At 43.5% G+C, this 16634-nt stretch overlaps 1 protein-coding gene across 1 annotated transcript in view; it reads right to left on the bottom strand.

Annotated features, from left to right (window-relative positions):
- Positions 1–4371: 4371 nt before the first annotated feature.
- Positions 4372–16634, bottom strand: part of SLC1A4 (solute carrier family 1 member 4) — a 36694-nt gene continuing 24431 nt past the window's right edge. Inside the window, exons 7-8 of the mRNA XM_030446628.1 lie at positions 16496–16630; positions 4372–14152 (exon numbers count right to left, since the gene is read on the bottom strand). Of these exons, the coding sequence (XP_030302488.1) occupies positions 13918–14152; positions 16496–16630 (370 nt within the window). The 3' untranslated portion in view covers positions 4372–13917. The remainder of the gene's footprint in view (positions 14153–16495; positions 16631–16634) is intronic.

The raw sequence follows: 16634 nt of genomic DNA, 5'->3' as shown, positions 1-16634 counted from the left end.
ACTTTCTGATCCTGCTCCTTAATCTACCATTTCCATCAGTATTAGTGCAGTTAATTACTCTCATCTAGATTAATTCTTTGCAGCCTATGTTGCCCAGACCTTCTCTGAAGTCCAGTGTTGTTGTGAATTTCAGCCCTGTTTTTTTTCCATGTTCCCAGAACTTCTCCTCCGGGTGGGACTTGCAGATTTTTCTCTGTTCCAACATTTGTGTCACTTATCAACTACTTACCGTCCTGGACATATGTCAGGCCCCTGAGGAATCCAGTCATTCAGCTGGACAGCCACTCTAGTAATGTCTAAATAAGAAGGTTTTAACTCAGCCATGCTGCTTTAGCTTCTTTATAAAGTCATGAGAAGCCTCATGGAAAGCCTACACATTTTCCCTCAGTCTTCTTTTTTCTTTCTGATTCTGGAGAAGTACCTGAAAACATGACCCAAGTACATCCAGGGCAGCTAACAAATGAAATACGTAAGGCAGGATTAATGAAGAACAGAAAAAAACAAGTGTGACATCTATTTTAATGTCAGTGCTAGCAGCTGGGCAATTTCACTTCTTCACCACTTGGTTGCTCAGCTGGACTGAGTGGCAGGATTTAGCCCAAGAAAAGGTCATAGAAATTGCACTTCTCCTTCCTGGCCACACGATGTACCCATCACACCACGAAAAGCCTGGCCAGTCGGCCAGCAAGAGGAGACGCAGCCGTAAAGGCAGGTGTTTCAAGTTTCCTTTGTCCCCCAAAGGATTCCCTTACCTCTCTCCAGGTCCTCTAAAACACCCCCAAAACTGAAGATCAGGGCTGGGTCCTGTGGTGCAGAGAGGGATGAAAGGGATGGAGCTGGTGTAGTCGAGAAGCTTCACTTTTCCTTTTGTTGGATGTGTTGCTCTGATATAAAAAAATATGAGCCAGTTGGTCGAGTGGCAGTGGCTTTTGGTCCATGTGAATTGTAACGGCCATTGATTAATTTGTATTAATTTTACTTTTTACATGTGAGATTTTGCTGATGCTTTCAGTGGGGAATGTGAGGGATTTCTTTTTTACTCTAATTCCTGGGATGTCTTGGCCCTTTGCCATTTGCACATTGTCCAGAGCTGGACTCAGAGGCTCTTCAAAACCAGAGCTGGGATCTGCAGGAACCAGTTGTCAGCACAGGGATTTGTAAAAGAAATACTGGGACTGGTATGAATGAATATCTGTTTATGTAAACATCAGAAGAAATAGCAGAGCAGAGGGGTTAAGAACTTTGTGTATTCATAACAAATGACACCATTCCCCCCAAAAAGTTTGAGACAGCCACTATGTTATTTTGGTCCAGCCCTGAAGGTCTGCACACTGATAAGACCATAGCACACACAACTTACCCATGAAAGACCCTCCTCTCTGATAATAGGAGGATGGCTGCATATCACATCTCCCATTCCTTCTCCTGGCCGCCGACCAGGAAGAGAGACTGCAGAAAAGAACCACCCCAAGCCCCCTGTCGGTTCCTAAAGATTATTAAATATCTGTGCCAAAACTGGGAGGTTTAGTGACAAGTTGATGGCTGTCATTCCTTGTTCTGTATGTCACACTCAAATGATGGGAACCAGGCCCCTTGAGCAGCCATGTCTCATTGCTCACGAACATGAGTGAATGAAATCTGTCAGAGGACAAGTGTGGGTGGGTAAAACCAGCTTAAAATGTAAATACTGTGATCTCCTTCTCTAAGATCTATACTGAGTTTGGCCTTGCTGGTTTCCTACCTCAGCAAGAATGGTACTTCTATAAAGACAAAAATTGCTGCCTTCAGGATGCTCACTGAGTCAAATTACTGGAATCAATTAATGATGTAGTACCAGGGAGGCATAATCTTAACACTTTGGCTGCTGTTGGTTGGAACCTACTTGGTTTGTGAGATCTGAGCTGCAAATGTTTGTAGGCCTCATTCAGACTAATAGCTGTAGGCATCCCCACCTAGTTACACTCTAGTACAGCACAATGAAGACAACCCAGGTCTGCCTGGCTGTGTACATGTTTTGGTGACCCAGTAATTACAGTAATTTACATCACTTTGCTGAGGACTATCCTGTGGAGAGGGTGAAGTCCTGTTACTCCAGCCTGTGCAGTGGCTTTGTGTTGCATCACTGGTACCCAGTTTCAAAGCCAGTTTGTAATTTGCTCTGTCCCTAACATGTATTTCGACAAACACAGCCCTTAGGATCATGAGAATAACTTTCAAAATGTGGAAATAAACACCAGCTGCTATCCTACTCACCCAGTCTAAAGCCACAGGTATCTTCTGTATCATGATGGCTCAGCTGTTGACATCCAAGATGCAAGAACTTGCAAAAGCAGCAAGTCAGCTGTAAGCTCACCAAGCTGTTTTCCTGTGCATCACAGCTCATGAGACTTCTGAGAGGTACAACATTCTTGTCCACTTCAACCTTCAGAATGGGAAGACAGCAGAAGTGATTTTCAACAAGCTAATTTGGAAGGTGACCCGCTAGCACAGCTGTATGACACGACCTGTTTGACCCAGACCATTCATTTCACAGCAGAACAAAATGGTGTTGTGCTGTCCTCTGTTTAACTCACAAAGCACTTCTATAGTTATAGTTATCAGACAAATGGTGGATTAAAAAAAAAAAAAAAAAAAAAAAAAAAAGACTATTCTGGTCCTTGGCCATAATTAAATTTACCCAGGAGCAAAGCCTTTTGTTAGGAATTTATTTTAAAATCTTTTCCTTACGTGAACTAGACAAATGTGTAAGCAAGCTCTAGCTTGCTTAGAGCTTTTTGGAAGGAAGAAGGGGGGAGCCTTTTCCCCTTGAAAAAAAAAAAAAAAAGATGAAATTGTGAAGAAATTGGAAAGCTTGTGGCCAGATTGGTAGGCTGTGGGAGAAAACCAGAATAAAGTAATTAAACTTCAATCAGAACTTCTTCCAACTTTTATCTCTGCTGAAATAGAATAAGAAATTCTATATATTTATATACAATGATGCCTAGCAAGCTCTAATTCCATGTTTTTCCACAGGTCTCACAAAGCTTCATGCATTTCAAGTGGAGTGGCACTACAACTGTGACAACCAGCACTTACCTTGGAAGATTTCAGAAAACCTGCCTGTTTCAGGCAGCAGCTGTCCCTGTATCCAAAGCTGACATTTAAATGGTTAGGTGCTAAGGTGGCAAGGAGAATTCCCTGCTAACCCACTGATCTAGCATTCCTCCAGGGACTGCCTTGAGGTTTCATCTAAGGAAACAAAAAGACAAAGACATAACCACAAGGTCAGAAAGGCTTTTTGGAACCCATCACATTGATGGTTTTGTGAAATTCACATGCCAAGACACACCACCAGTTGCAATTTTTCAGTCACACACAGGCAGGACCTTCTAATTATATTTCTGTCTTCCACTGCTTGCGATTCTTGCAAATTTTGCACCACTGTTTATTAGTTCTGAGACCAGAATTTAATGCTTGAAACAAACCAAACTACACTTATGTAGCAGACTTCTTTCCAGGCTTTTTGATACTCTGCACTGTGCATCTCAGGATGAAACCTTCCCTCTGGAGGGGTATGAGCTTTTAAAAGCATTATCAACACTACTTTGACAGCAAACCCAGGCTCTCAGTTCTGGAACCCACATACTGCTCTGACAGACTGCACACTTTAAATGCAGAATTACCCTAAACTTACCAGTCCAGAAAAGGATTTGCTGGATGATTTATCTCATTCCTCTATCCTCCTCCCAGGAACAAAGTCTGTTGCTTGGCAGAATAGGTAGCAGCTCTGTCAGCTCTTGTACTCCACTTTGGCAGGCATCAAGAAAAAAAATGCCCACTGATCTGGGCTCACCCAGAGCCCCGTTAGAGCTGAGTACCTGTGCAGAGGGCCTGGAGAAGTCCTGCCCTGTGTCAGGCTTGCCCTGGCCTCCAGGGGATGGGGCTAAATGGAGTGATATTCCCATGATCAGTGGTATTTCCCAGGACACAACCTGGGAAAGCAGACCCAAATACCAAGTGACACGATTCTCATTTAGGGGAGTCTCCAAAGGAGTCTCAGGGAGCTTGCCAGCTGCTTAGGCAAGGCTGATCCAGCAAAAAGGTTAGGTCTTTGCAAAACAAGATGAAAATGTGAGTTCTATATAGGGTGATTTTTATTTCAGATTGAAAAGCTACACAAAGAAAGAACAAATATACATTGCCAGGATAGAAGGGAAAAAGAGAGAGCATCCTGTTTTGTTCCCCTCCTAATACAACCAACCATCTCAACATGAGCCACAGGATTTTTCTCCCCAGGCAGGCAGGGAGAGTTTTTGCACCAGAGTGCACTTACACCGTAAACATCTGTAATATCTACCCCAGGGTCACACACCCTCAGACACAGCAATATGATCTTTTTTTTTTTTTTTTTTTTCCCTCACATGTGCACATACATCTGTTCTTGGTAGATAATGAAAAGGCTGATACAGAGTCACATGGATCAAATCCATCATTTTAAAACAGGCACAGTTACAGACGTTCACAAAGATCAACACACTCATATGGCACACGTACTCATTCAGTGGAATAGTTACTCCAAGGCAGAGTAACCACTAAACTAAGGTTTTATCTGAAGACAGATACCGTTGTGTTAGTGATATTGGATTGTACTGGAGCAGACGGCAGTGAATTTCAGAGTTCATCTGTCTGTCTTTTTATTAAAGTAATTAATCAAATGGCTTAGCATATAAAAATACAAGAATCCTCCCTCCTAATTAGAGCAATTTGTGTTCATGTAGAAATAAAAGCACATAGACACGCATAAGAGGAGAGATTGCTGAAAGAATAAAAAAAAGAAACTCACTGTCCCCATCACACACCAGGACATCACGTTCTCCCTCCTGTCTTCAGGGATAATGTAGTCTCTCACCTTTGGTGCATAGTTATATTTGAAAGCCAAACAGCAACTTGGAGTTGTCCTGAAAGGAACCAGGACAAGGCACCTTTAAGTGGATAATAAGGCAGATTGTGTACCTCGGCTGCAGACTCCTCATGACTTAGGAGTGGTCCTGCTGTCCCTGAATCTAGAGGGACTTATCAAAATCTTCACCCTCACAAAGTGGTGAGTGAGTCAGCCTCAGATTGCCATATCACAGAATCAGAGACTGGTTTGGGTTGGAAGGGACTTTAAAGGTCATCCTAGTTCCAACTCCCTTGCATGGGCAGGGACACCACCCACTAGACCAGGTTGCTCAAAGCCCCATCCAACCTGGCCTTGAACACTTCCAGGGAGGGGGTAGCCACAACTTCCTTGGGCAATATAGAAGCAGCAATTCAGAAAAAGAGGCTCAAGGTGCATTAGCAGAGTTATGCTCACCTAACTGTAGTGCTACTCATGGGCTCTATCCTGTACAGCAGGTGCTTTCTGGGTGACCTTACAAAAGTGGAGCCAGGAGAGTGACACAGGAAGTCTAAATAAGACTATATTCTCCAAAGACTGCAATATTCAGGGATGGCAAACACATTACCTCCACGCTGGTCCTCAGGAAAGTAATGGCAATGGAGCACCTATTGTGGGACAGTGCAGGGAGGCAGAGAGAGCTGGGCTAGCTTGGTCACATGTATTTGAATTACTATGTGTAAAAGGTCACAAATGCCTTCATGAAATGGGGTTTTCCTCAGCCCAGACACCCCTCCAAAGCTGACACTATGTTGTCAGCCCCTCACAACAGGATGCCAGACAGCCTATGTCCTCACATAGGACTAGAATATCGTTAAGTTAAATCTATCCACTACAAGAGCCTGGTCCTGCTGGGGTCTTGGGAGACTTGAAGAACCACAGCAGACTCTGCAAGAAGGATATAGAGAAGGAAAACTGACCAAAAAATGAGGAAGCTTTGCTTCTGCATCAACACTGACCAGCTAGAAAACATTTTTTTGTAGGAGGCACCATGTCATAATAATACCGTGAGCACATAAAATGCCTCTGTTATATATAACAGAGGCATATCTCATATATATATATCTCTGTTATATAACAAGATTTAAAAATATTCCTTTATTGCTCTTCTACTAAACATGATAATCTTTAGAGGATCAGACCAAATGCCTATGCTGCTAAGGATGCATCATCTCCATCAGAAGTCCACGGGCCTCTCAAAGATCAGGAAATTACATTAACACACACCGGTGAAGGCCCTGGCCCATCTTCTTGTTCTTAAGAAAACTAAAATCCAAAAATCAGTATTTGGAGTACTTTTCATGGTTAAGCACAACTTTTTCTGTGGAAATGTAATCCAGGGGGATCCAAGCATGTGTAAACAGTTTCCTTGAGAGATTTCCCTTGGTGATTTCTTTCTGCAACATGTAACTACAATTAACTTAAGCTGCACTGATGTGCCACGTACATTTTAGCTTCAGTTACTAAATACATGCTTGCAAAAGAAGTCTATTATTTTCTCAGCATTGTTATCAGAAGGAGCAAGCAAAAGCTATCCCAAAGAACATCTAATACCAAATTTCTTGGTCTCCGTGGCTTTAAAACCACACTGTTGACTTTGCATTACAACAGGGCTGGCTCAAAATCCATTTCCTGGCACTGGTTCCTGTTGTAAGCCTGCCTGCCTTGCAAACAGCATCTGTGGCCTTGGGAAAGAGGAGTATAAATGTTTCTTGATCAAGACTTCAAGTGAGAGCAGCTGGCCTGCTGAGATGTCCACAGTCCTCACCTCCTGCTGGCACCAAGATCAGTGGTTAAATCCAAATGAGATTTCATCACTGCTGAGGATAATACATCTGCTGACACTAAGTATGTTAAGTAACCGTACTGTGATGTCTTCAATGAAAGATATTTTTTTTCCTTTTCTATTAAAAAATCCATCCCAGAGGGAAGATAACTCCTACTTCTCCCCTTCCATTCCTCAAAAAAGAGAAGTGATCACCTTGCACTGACATGGTATCAAAGCTCTGATATCAATACTCAAGTATATTTATAAACCCTTGACATTAACTTAGTTTATGTAGGTGATAGTTGTTAGCTAACAATGAACTTGGCTTCAGGATTTGAGGTTGAGCTCCTAGCCTGCTTAATGATTCTTCATGTCGCTCAATAAAGCATTCTTCCAGCTTCTTCTGCATGCATTCACATCTGCAGTGGTGAAACGGTGCTAGCTGGTCACAAATGTATGTAAAGAGCCCATGCGGAGAACGAACACCGTGTGAACATTATTTCCCTAGCTGGTGCACACACATGAAGACCCAGAGCTCCAGGATCCAAATCAGGCTCTTTATCACTTCTCACCAGACCGAGTATTTTAAGTGGCAAATGCCTCAACACGTTGCTTAATGCCCGGAGAAAGTTTTAGATCATTCCTCGTACCCTCCTCCCCAAAACCGAAGCAGCAAGTGGACGTGGTTTCCACCGATGCACTCGCATAGATAAACGAGGTCTTTGTCCCTGGAGGATAATGGCTACCAGGCGTTTATCTGAGGAGCATTTGTACTAGCTATCCTGCAAGGAGGAATGTGGGTCAATCCCAGATCCAGGACTGTACCGTTGTTTCCCTGCGGTCCTGGCTGGCAGCCAGGAGCAGCTTATCAGAGCTCCACGCTGGCACGCTGCACGCTTCCTTGTTGCGCAGTGTCAGAGCGCGCCAGAAACGTCAGCGCTTGGCCTCTGCCTCTCCCCTCAAACCTTGGGCAGTCAGAGGGCAGGGATTTGCATCGTCTCTGCTCTGTGCTGGACAGGTGTCTGCAGTCTTTTTGATGCTATCTGTACCAAAACACCAAGGAAAAGATGGCTTCCTCCAGCGTCACGTTAAGAGAGCAAGGAGGACGGTGAAGGGACCAAGGGAAAAGTCTTAAAAGGAGAAGCAGAGGGAGCCAGGGTTATTTAGCCTAGGGGGAACCTTATCACTACCTGACTACAGCCTTCCTCAGGCACTTGTAGAGACTTATTAGGCTCTTCTCCCAGGCAAACAGTGACAAGGATGAGAGGGCACGGCCTGAAGCTGCGCCAGGGGAGGTTTAGGTTGGATATCAGGAAGCACTTCCTTACGGAGAGGGTGATCAGGCATTGGAATGGACTGCCCAGGGAAGTGGTGGAGTCACTGTCCATCCCTGGAGGTGTTTAAGAAAAGGCTGGATGTGGCACGTAGTGCCATGGTCTAGCTGATGGAGTTGTGTTAGGTCATAGGCTGGACTCGATGATCTCAGAGGTCGTTTCCAGCCTTAATAATTCTGTGATTGTCTTAGATTCTTTATCCACCTGCTTACCCTGTCCCTTTTTGCTCACACTGCTCAGATGACTTGCTTTTTAGGTGAAAAGCTTTCCTCCATTGAAACCAGACAGCAATGAAGCTGTCAAGGCTCCTAATTTAAACTTGAATCCATGGTGAGGTCTGTTATTTTATCTGAACCTAAGCTTTCATGGCATCCTAGATGGAGATGGAAGGAGGCAGATATAACAGGGCATTTTGCCTCTTTTGACTATATCACGTCCACTTTTTGACATGCAACTCACAGACACTAGCTCCCCTGCTTCTCCTGAGTTTGCCCAGTTAAATGCATACACTGGACCTCCTTTCTGTCACAGTCATTCATACTTTAGCACAACGCATCTCTGACTTCATGATGCGTACTTTATATTTGATTCCTTTCAGATTTTTGAAAAGGTCATGATCATTTAAGATTTAGGTCTCTGTGTCTTAAGAGTGCTTTCCAAAGTCTGCAAATGATTATCTTCCACATCACTGCTTGTGAGAGACAGGTAAGTATCTGTAAGCTTAATTTACAGAAGAGAAAGCACAGCCAGAGGATTTACATGGCTTAATTCTGTGCTGTTCATCAGTCACAGCATCAGTCTTCAGAGGCCAGTCTGTGAGTGAACTGCCATGGCCCAGGTAAAAGCAATTAAGATGTGACATTTTTTCTTTGGTGAGAGTTTGTCTTTTGGTCCTTTCACTTCCTGCCTGAGGCAGAGTCAGGATTAAAAACGAGGATTTCAAATAGGAGGATATTTTCCATTCGCTGTTAAAATGTTCTGTGCTAGCAGAGGACCAGAGTGAAGATTCAGCTCAGACTGTTGACCAAACGCTGCAAATCTTTGCAGGAGGTAGTGCTTTTGTACCTTTTGCAAACTCTTGAGGATATAACCTAGAACATAAGACAGGGTGGTCAGATTCCAGAGCCTTTGACCTGACTGAAAGAGGAACTGCCCAAGTGCCTCAGTTTTCATTATTCCTGCTGTAAAATATGGAGGAACCACAAGAGAACGAGTCTAAAAATGTTGACACTGTTGTCATGTGCATATCCAGCACTGACCACAGCAAATATCCTGGGAAGAGTATAGGAACAGAGCAAGCATATGTGAAACCTTCCTGCCCCTCATACTGTCCCCCCAACCTCTCACCTCTACCAGCCCACAACATCGCCTGTTCAGGCACAAAAAAGGCTTCCCAGAAAAGACAAAGCAGAGGTTGTTTCACCAACTGGTTTGGTACTTTGGCTGGCTTCACATATCTGTTGCGTCCAAAGGACATAATCCTGTTCGTCACATCCCTGCAAGTGAAGCCCTGGGTTTGGCCCTAGACTGTTTCCAACACAAAAGCCATGCTGATTGTAAGAGGCATCACCAGAAGCCTTTAAATTCCTTTGCAATTACTGACTCTTGTAGTGCAATTACCAACACACCAGCATCAGCTAAAGCTCAGCTCCTGGGAATAATGGGTCTTTACTGAAAATATCCCAATAGCAGCCAAGTGCTGGCACTGTCCACAGTTCCCTGCATCTTTTCAGGCATCCATAGCCACATCTCACAGCACAGAACAAGCATCTTTCTCAGGATGAGACAGATACTGCTTTGAATTCTCAGAGCAACTCTTTAAATTACTGTCTCACGAGCCTCTGGTGAGTTAAGGACAGGAGCAAGGCAGAATACATACTATTTTCCCAAGGACCAGCTGGAGCCCTCAAAACTTTGTCCACTATCCCATTTGTACTTGGACCACCAATACATAAAAACAGCACAGGGCATTCCAGGAAATGGGATGAGATCAGGCAGTGACAGATAAAGTGTGGAGTGGAAAGACAGTCCTGCAGAAGAAGAAATTAGATGGTCTAAAACATTAAAAGAAACTTCACTGAAAAAGAAGTGGAAGTAAAAGTGGAAGAACACAGAGGCATCAGAGACAAGGTGGGACCTCATATCCCAGAGGCAAGACTAAAACCAAAACAAAAGAAAAACAGTGTTTTCTAGATGGAATTTAATTCCTCCCAAAAGAAAACGCAACTGACTAAAGCTTTCCAATTTACAGTCACGTTGGGAGAATATAAATGGATGTCTGGTCAAGAGACACTGGAGTTAAGTACCACACTGGCACCAGATTCACGGAGTGCCTGGGAAAGAGCAGAGCAGGTACCACCAGCTGCACCTACACGGCTGCTGAGCACCTTCTCAGTTCAAAGCCTCTTGGAGTGACACTGCACAGGGACTTGACATAGGAAGTTCCCTCTGCAGGTCAAGGACAGCCTCTAAAATGCACATCCTTTAGCAGCCCTTTCTTTCAGTGGCCCTACCTGAAGACTTTGACCACTTGAAGCAAATGGCAAGTCTTCTATCTCATCAGGCTTTCGATTAGGATTTATGTTGTCACAAGGGTGCTTGATAGAATGTGCCAATTTTTTTACAGTCTTAGAGAATGTAATATTGGATCTTTTACATCTGTAACTTACGAAAAAAATCCAAAGTGGGGTGAAGAGTTCCAGAAGGTGCCAAATGGCCATTATGAGGAATGGGAACATCGCAGTAAATCAAGAAATGTAATCTCTGACACAGATGATACAGAAAAGACCAAGGCATTCTGACAAGCATTCCTGCTTCCATGGAAAGCTCTGGGATCCTTCCTGCTGTGCACAAACAACGAAAGAACTGGCACCTTTGTAAGTCTAAAGCTGTGCTCTGTAAGATTACAGACTTCTGGCAGGTTGAGATGTGAATATTCATGGTTTACATAAATCCTATGGCACCTGCTTCCAGGAAAAGGAGTGTTAGATTTCCTTGGTTAAATTCCCGCTACGAGAACGACTTGACCTCCTAAAATCTGTCTGCTTTAACAAGCTTTATATGGGACTAGACATTCACATCGATGCAGACATGGCAATCCACTAGTGAGGACTATTAGAGACATTTTTCAGGGAAGATTATGAGCTTCTCGATTGCTATTGGCAAATACTAGGAAGACTCTGAGGTACTGGCTTTAATTTACCATTTCCTGGGATCTAACATCAGAGAGAATGCACCATAGCCCATGGCATGCTGCTACAAAGAGGAGGCACAACCAAGCTGCAGCACCATGGAAGAAATATCCATACAGCAATGGCAATGTGCTGCTGATGCTGAAGGCCAGCCTTGGACTTGCCAAGGTGAGTACTTATTATCTGTGGGCAACAGCTTCAGGGTGAAAAAAAGTAATTGAGAAATGTTCTAGCCCAAAATGGTGCTGTGATGCTACACTGGAATTGTCATTTGAGTGCCACTTGCTCTCATGTCCTGACGCCAGCTGCATGTGTCATGGTGAGGGAGAGAATCATAGGAACTAAATGTGAAAATACAACGAAACTAAAGAACCCAGCCCATAGGTAACAGCCAGGATTTTCAGCTTCCTTGAGACATCCATATACTGCTTTAAAAATCAAAGTATCTGGGGTTCTACTGCATTCAGCATTTTCAAAGAAATATTGAGACTTGATAATTAAAAAAAATAATGTTTTGTCAAGAAGCATTTTTCAAAACCTCCAACGTTTTTCCAAACCCCTCTTATTTGTTGACTTTCATCATTAGCTACAAAGTGCGCTATCGGTTTCCTGAGTTGAAAGGAGTTGGGATGATTCTAATGGGAGGAAACACGAAGTTTCAGCGAGTCTTGATCTGCTAAAAACGAAATAATAAATACTGGGCAAAGGATGTCCCTAGAGAATTTTGTTTGTCTCCTTCCATTTTGAAGATCGAGCCAAGGAATGACCACATTTTGTGGACATGGTTTTAAAAAAGAAACCCCACCTGCAGTTTCTCAGTTTCTCTGACTAATCCTTTCCTACTTCAATTGTTTGCATAGCCCTGCTGCACACCATTCAATGGCCAGTGGTGATGCACTCACTGCGCCTTCCCTCAGAGGTAGCCACATCTCTTTCTGAACGTCTTTTTGCAAAAGTCATCGTGCCCTTTACCAGGAGGGATGCTTAGCAAATGAAGCTGCTGCTGCTGCTATGAAACTGGAGCTGCATTTTCCTAGTGTCATGAACATAATAATCAGCAAACGGGTATCTCTCCAAGACAGCTTCCTCTGAAGCAAGAGAGGAAAAAGAAAAAGGGACACTTGGTATTAGTTTATATCAAAGCTAAGTGTAAATATATAATGCTGAAATAACAGTGTGGAGACTGACCGTATGCAATCACATGGGAAAAGCAAAGTCCAGGCAAATCTTGGCATATGCACAGCCATAATTTTTAAACTATTTGCTGTCCAAAAAGCCAAGAGAAATCGACAGGATCTTTGCAATGAGTTTGCTGGACTTTGTTCAGGTTTGGGGTGCAAATTCAGGAAGTATGTTGTAAAGCAAAAAAGGTGGAGTCAGAACCCAGAAGCATTTGACTCAGCCTTAAGCAAAGTTTCCATCTGCCACTAAGCATTACCCTGGCCCAGCACCACCCCAAACCACTTAAACATAGGCTACTGCCAGAAGGACATTTACAGCAGGATCAAATTCCTTGCAGGAACAGGTAGGCAGCTGTCCCAGCACACACAGACATCACTTGGACTACATGAGGTCATAAACTCAGCTCTTCTCTTGCCCTTGCAAGCTAAAACTCATACATGCCTGTCGTCAGTTCCCACATTGTAGGTGTTCAGACTTTTTTCTCCCCTGTTCAACTTTGCTGATTTGGACTGACTCATTAAATAAACAGGAGCAGGACGTGGCGTGCCAGCAGAGGAGCATGCGTGTTTTCATGAAGGGAACTGACGTCTTGATTTCTTCATGTTGCCACAGGCAAGCCTCTCTCAGGCATATTTATGCTGGAACAGACTCTGTATTTTTTTCAACCCTAGAGGGATTACTTTAACAAAATCTGTGTTTCCTCTGGATTTTTTCCTGAACAGCTTGGTTAGCAGAAAGGAAAAGAAAAAAAAACAAACCAGTCCTTAATCTGCATGATCTCCTATGTTTGGTCCCAAATTCGGGAGTTATTCACCAAAAGGAAGGAAAGCTGCAATGAGCTGCAATGCAGTGAGGGAATGGAACATGGGTTGTCCCCCTAAATAAGCTATTAATTCAGATACGAAACAAAATTTTTTTTAGAAAGAAAAAGCTAGTTTTCAGGATATAGCTGATGGTTTTAAGAGATCAGAGAACAGGAGGGGAAGGGGAGTGGAAGCAAAATGTTGCTGCATATCATTTCTCTAATGGCTGTAGGTGTTTCCAGGACAGAAACTAAATTTAAGCAACATTTTCATTTTCACTCACTCTGGAGTTTCTAGACTGCATCTCCATTTGAACAGCAGCACAAAAAGCTTACTAATTGTTCCCTACAAAAAGCACATACTGGGTTTGTAATTTTCCTCATCTCCAGCCCATATGTGCCTTTACTAACAGAAGTCTTGTTAAACCAGAAGTCTCAATGGGATTGTTTTCATATACTCGTATACGTGTGTGTGCACGTGCAACACACATACACATATACATACAAATTATCAAAATACTCTTATAAAGTGAGTGTTATCAACACCCCTTTCTCTGCCCACCCCACCTCCCTCTCCCTCCCTTTCCCCAGCGTATTTCAAAACAGACTGGAATTAAAAACTTTCAAGAGCCATGCAGCCCTTGCTAGTACTGCAGATGTCTAGGTGTGTTAACAAGTCCCTGGTCCACCTCTAGGACAGGCGTTGATGAACGGCCTCTAGTTCACAATACTGATTCCTTGGATTCAGGATCTGCAGTACTGGTTGTGTTGGAGACAGGGTTTTTGTGGGTTACCAAAGGTGATGTTTCCCCTTCAGACTTGCTGTTAGCAACTGCTTCCACGTTGACTTCCTTTAGCTCCTGCTCTTTTCCTTTCTTTTCTTTTTCATTCAGGTAATTAAGGATGCCCGCTCCTAGGGCATCCCCTTCCACGTTAACAACTGTGGTGGTTCGGTCCCTGGTTAAGAGCAGAAACAAAAAACAAAGCAGAAGGCTTTGAGTGTTACAATAAGTACAATAAGGGCAGGTGATCCACCCCTGCTCCACATCAGTGGAGCTAAACAAGGAAGATTATTTTAACATAGGTTATTTTCAACAGATGTATCATCACCATTTCAGAACTAAAAATGTGCATCAGACCTGGTTTAGGGTCAGCTCAGTCATTTGTATCAACTGGTTTTGTTCTTTCAGTGCGTTACACCAACTGTGCTACTCTTTCTTAGGTATCAATCCTTTCCCAGCCCACCTCCTTCTTCTTGCCCTCCCCCAAGGCCTGCATTTCTCAAATGCAAGTTCAGAGCAGGAACTTAATTTGGGCTTATGCAGAAGGTGACACAGAGCACCCAGAGCTCTTTTTTAACTATAGAGACTCGCATCTTAACCCAAACACTGACTTGAAATATCTTTCCAAAAGCTAGCAGAATGACTGTGTTCCCTGGATCTCCTGCTAGTAGCACCTCTCCTAATTTTTGTTCCCACAACACAAAACTGCTGTGTCCCAGGGTCTAACAGAGGAGGTTTATGGGTCATAAAGATGACCAATTTATTCATGTGCCTTCTAAAACTTCTCTTAGTCATTCTGTAGCCTTACTTCAGCATGTACTCAGTTTATAGCTCTGGTCTTCCCTGGTAATTAAATGGCAGGCATTAAAACAAGACACAGAGCTCTTCCCTCTCTCTCCTTTCCCCTTTTGCTCACAAGGCTGAGTTTCTTTCTGATGCTACATACTTTGAAACAAAGGCAGCCAGTGTGACCCAGGCAGCCTGAGTGAAAGGAAGGCTAAGCTTTTCACTCTTGCCTCCAAGCACTTGCAAGTACAGCCTGTGGAACACATAGCTACTACTGCAGTCCCTTGGGAAGATAGGTTATAAAGGTCTAGCCATTGATTTGCCCGTCTCTCCTGGCCTTTGGAGGTGGCTAATCCCCAAAAGGTGGCAGCAAAAAGGAGTTCAATGGCCCTAATGAAGCCATGGGAATGTGATTATGCTCCATAGAAACATGTGTTGTGGGAAGGGAAGGAGGTAATACAGCTGCCTTCTTCCTCAGCCTCTGAAATTCAAGACTGTCCCTGGGCATTCTCATTTCCACAACTACTGTGGAAGTACAGCATCTATAGAGTGAAGCCAGTACTTCCAAAAACCAATGCACAGGGATTATGTGCAGCCTAAACCAGGAACTGCCCAGAAACCCTTCAGCTGGAAAAATACCTCAATGGGATTCAGATTGCTTGACCCATACTGACAAGTGATTTCAGCTCACTACCCAACCTCAACCAGATGGCTGGAAAGCAGATTATGCTTTTAAATTATCAGCTCGTTCTTACTTCACTAGCATTTAAAGTCTAAGCATGCTGTAACTCATGAGTTCTCAGATGCTTGTTTGAGGGAATACCGAGACACCCTTTCCCCAAGGGGTCTGTCCAAGTTTTAAGAAATCATCTGCATGTGGCATTTACATTTAAGCACTTCTGGGTGATTCCCCAGTCGTTAGAGCAAAAAAAAATTGAGACTTTCCTTAATCTAATTTAGGTACTACAGAAGGTAAATATAAGTCTTAACAAGGACGTGACTTTGCTAAATGGTGAGATAAGTTCTTCTAAAGAAAGCTGGGCAAGGAGAGAATCTCTCATGTTTCAAGGAGGTGAGTCGTTCTTGGGAAGAATAGCAGGAGCTGAGCAAAGGTCTGATCTTCCCAGAGGTGGAAAGGAAATGCAATAGTACTGTGTACTACACTTGTGACTCCCAGTAGCATGTTCCAGGCATGATACTGCCCATAGCTGTGTGATTTCCATAAGCCTTCTGTGCCCCTGCCCTGCCAATGGATGGCAAGCCTCTGTGATCCTTGTGTTGGTGCTTTGACCTTTCTTGAACTGTAAAAATAGTTCAAACAATAGCTGACAAAAGCATCTGATAGTTCACACATGTGACCAAGAAAGCTTTCCACTGCTACTCAGACTCAATTTTCTTTCCCCATCCTTTCCTCCTAGTGTCCAACTGAATTCCAGCAACATCAACACCTTCTTGAAGAAACTTTCAACAATCCTTCTATAAAGGGTACTGAAATCAGGAAGGTATACACTTAAATAAAGGCTGAGTTAAAAAGCTGAAGAGGAATTTCAGCATACTGCTTTAACTGAGAAAGGATCACCTTTTTCAGTATCTGTTGTTATCTGTCCTGTGGGCAGCCATATCTGTAGGGTTTTATTTTATTCTGCACTATTTTGACTACCCTGCCCCATGTTTCCACCTGAACATACTACACACCATGCAACAGCAGCTACGTGTGGCCTAAAGAACTTACACAATCCAGTCCACTGCTAATATCAAGGAGAGATCATTGGTGGGAAGTCCAATGGCCTCCAAGATGATGGCGATGGTGAGGACTCCTCCGGCTGGGATCCCGGCTGCACCCACGCTGGATGCTGTAGCTGTCACACTGC

The sequence above is a fragment of the Calypte anna genome, chromosome 3 (assembly GCF_003957555.1).
Source record: "Calypte anna isolate BGI_N300 chromosome 3, bCalAnn1_v1.p, whole genome shotgun sequence".
Classification (NCBI taxonomy): Eukaryota; Metazoa; Chordata; class Aves; order Apodiformes; family Trochilidae; genus Calypte; species Calypte anna.
The sequence above is the reverse complement of the archived record's forward strand: the minus strand, read 5'-3'. Positions and strand labels throughout refer to the sequence as shown.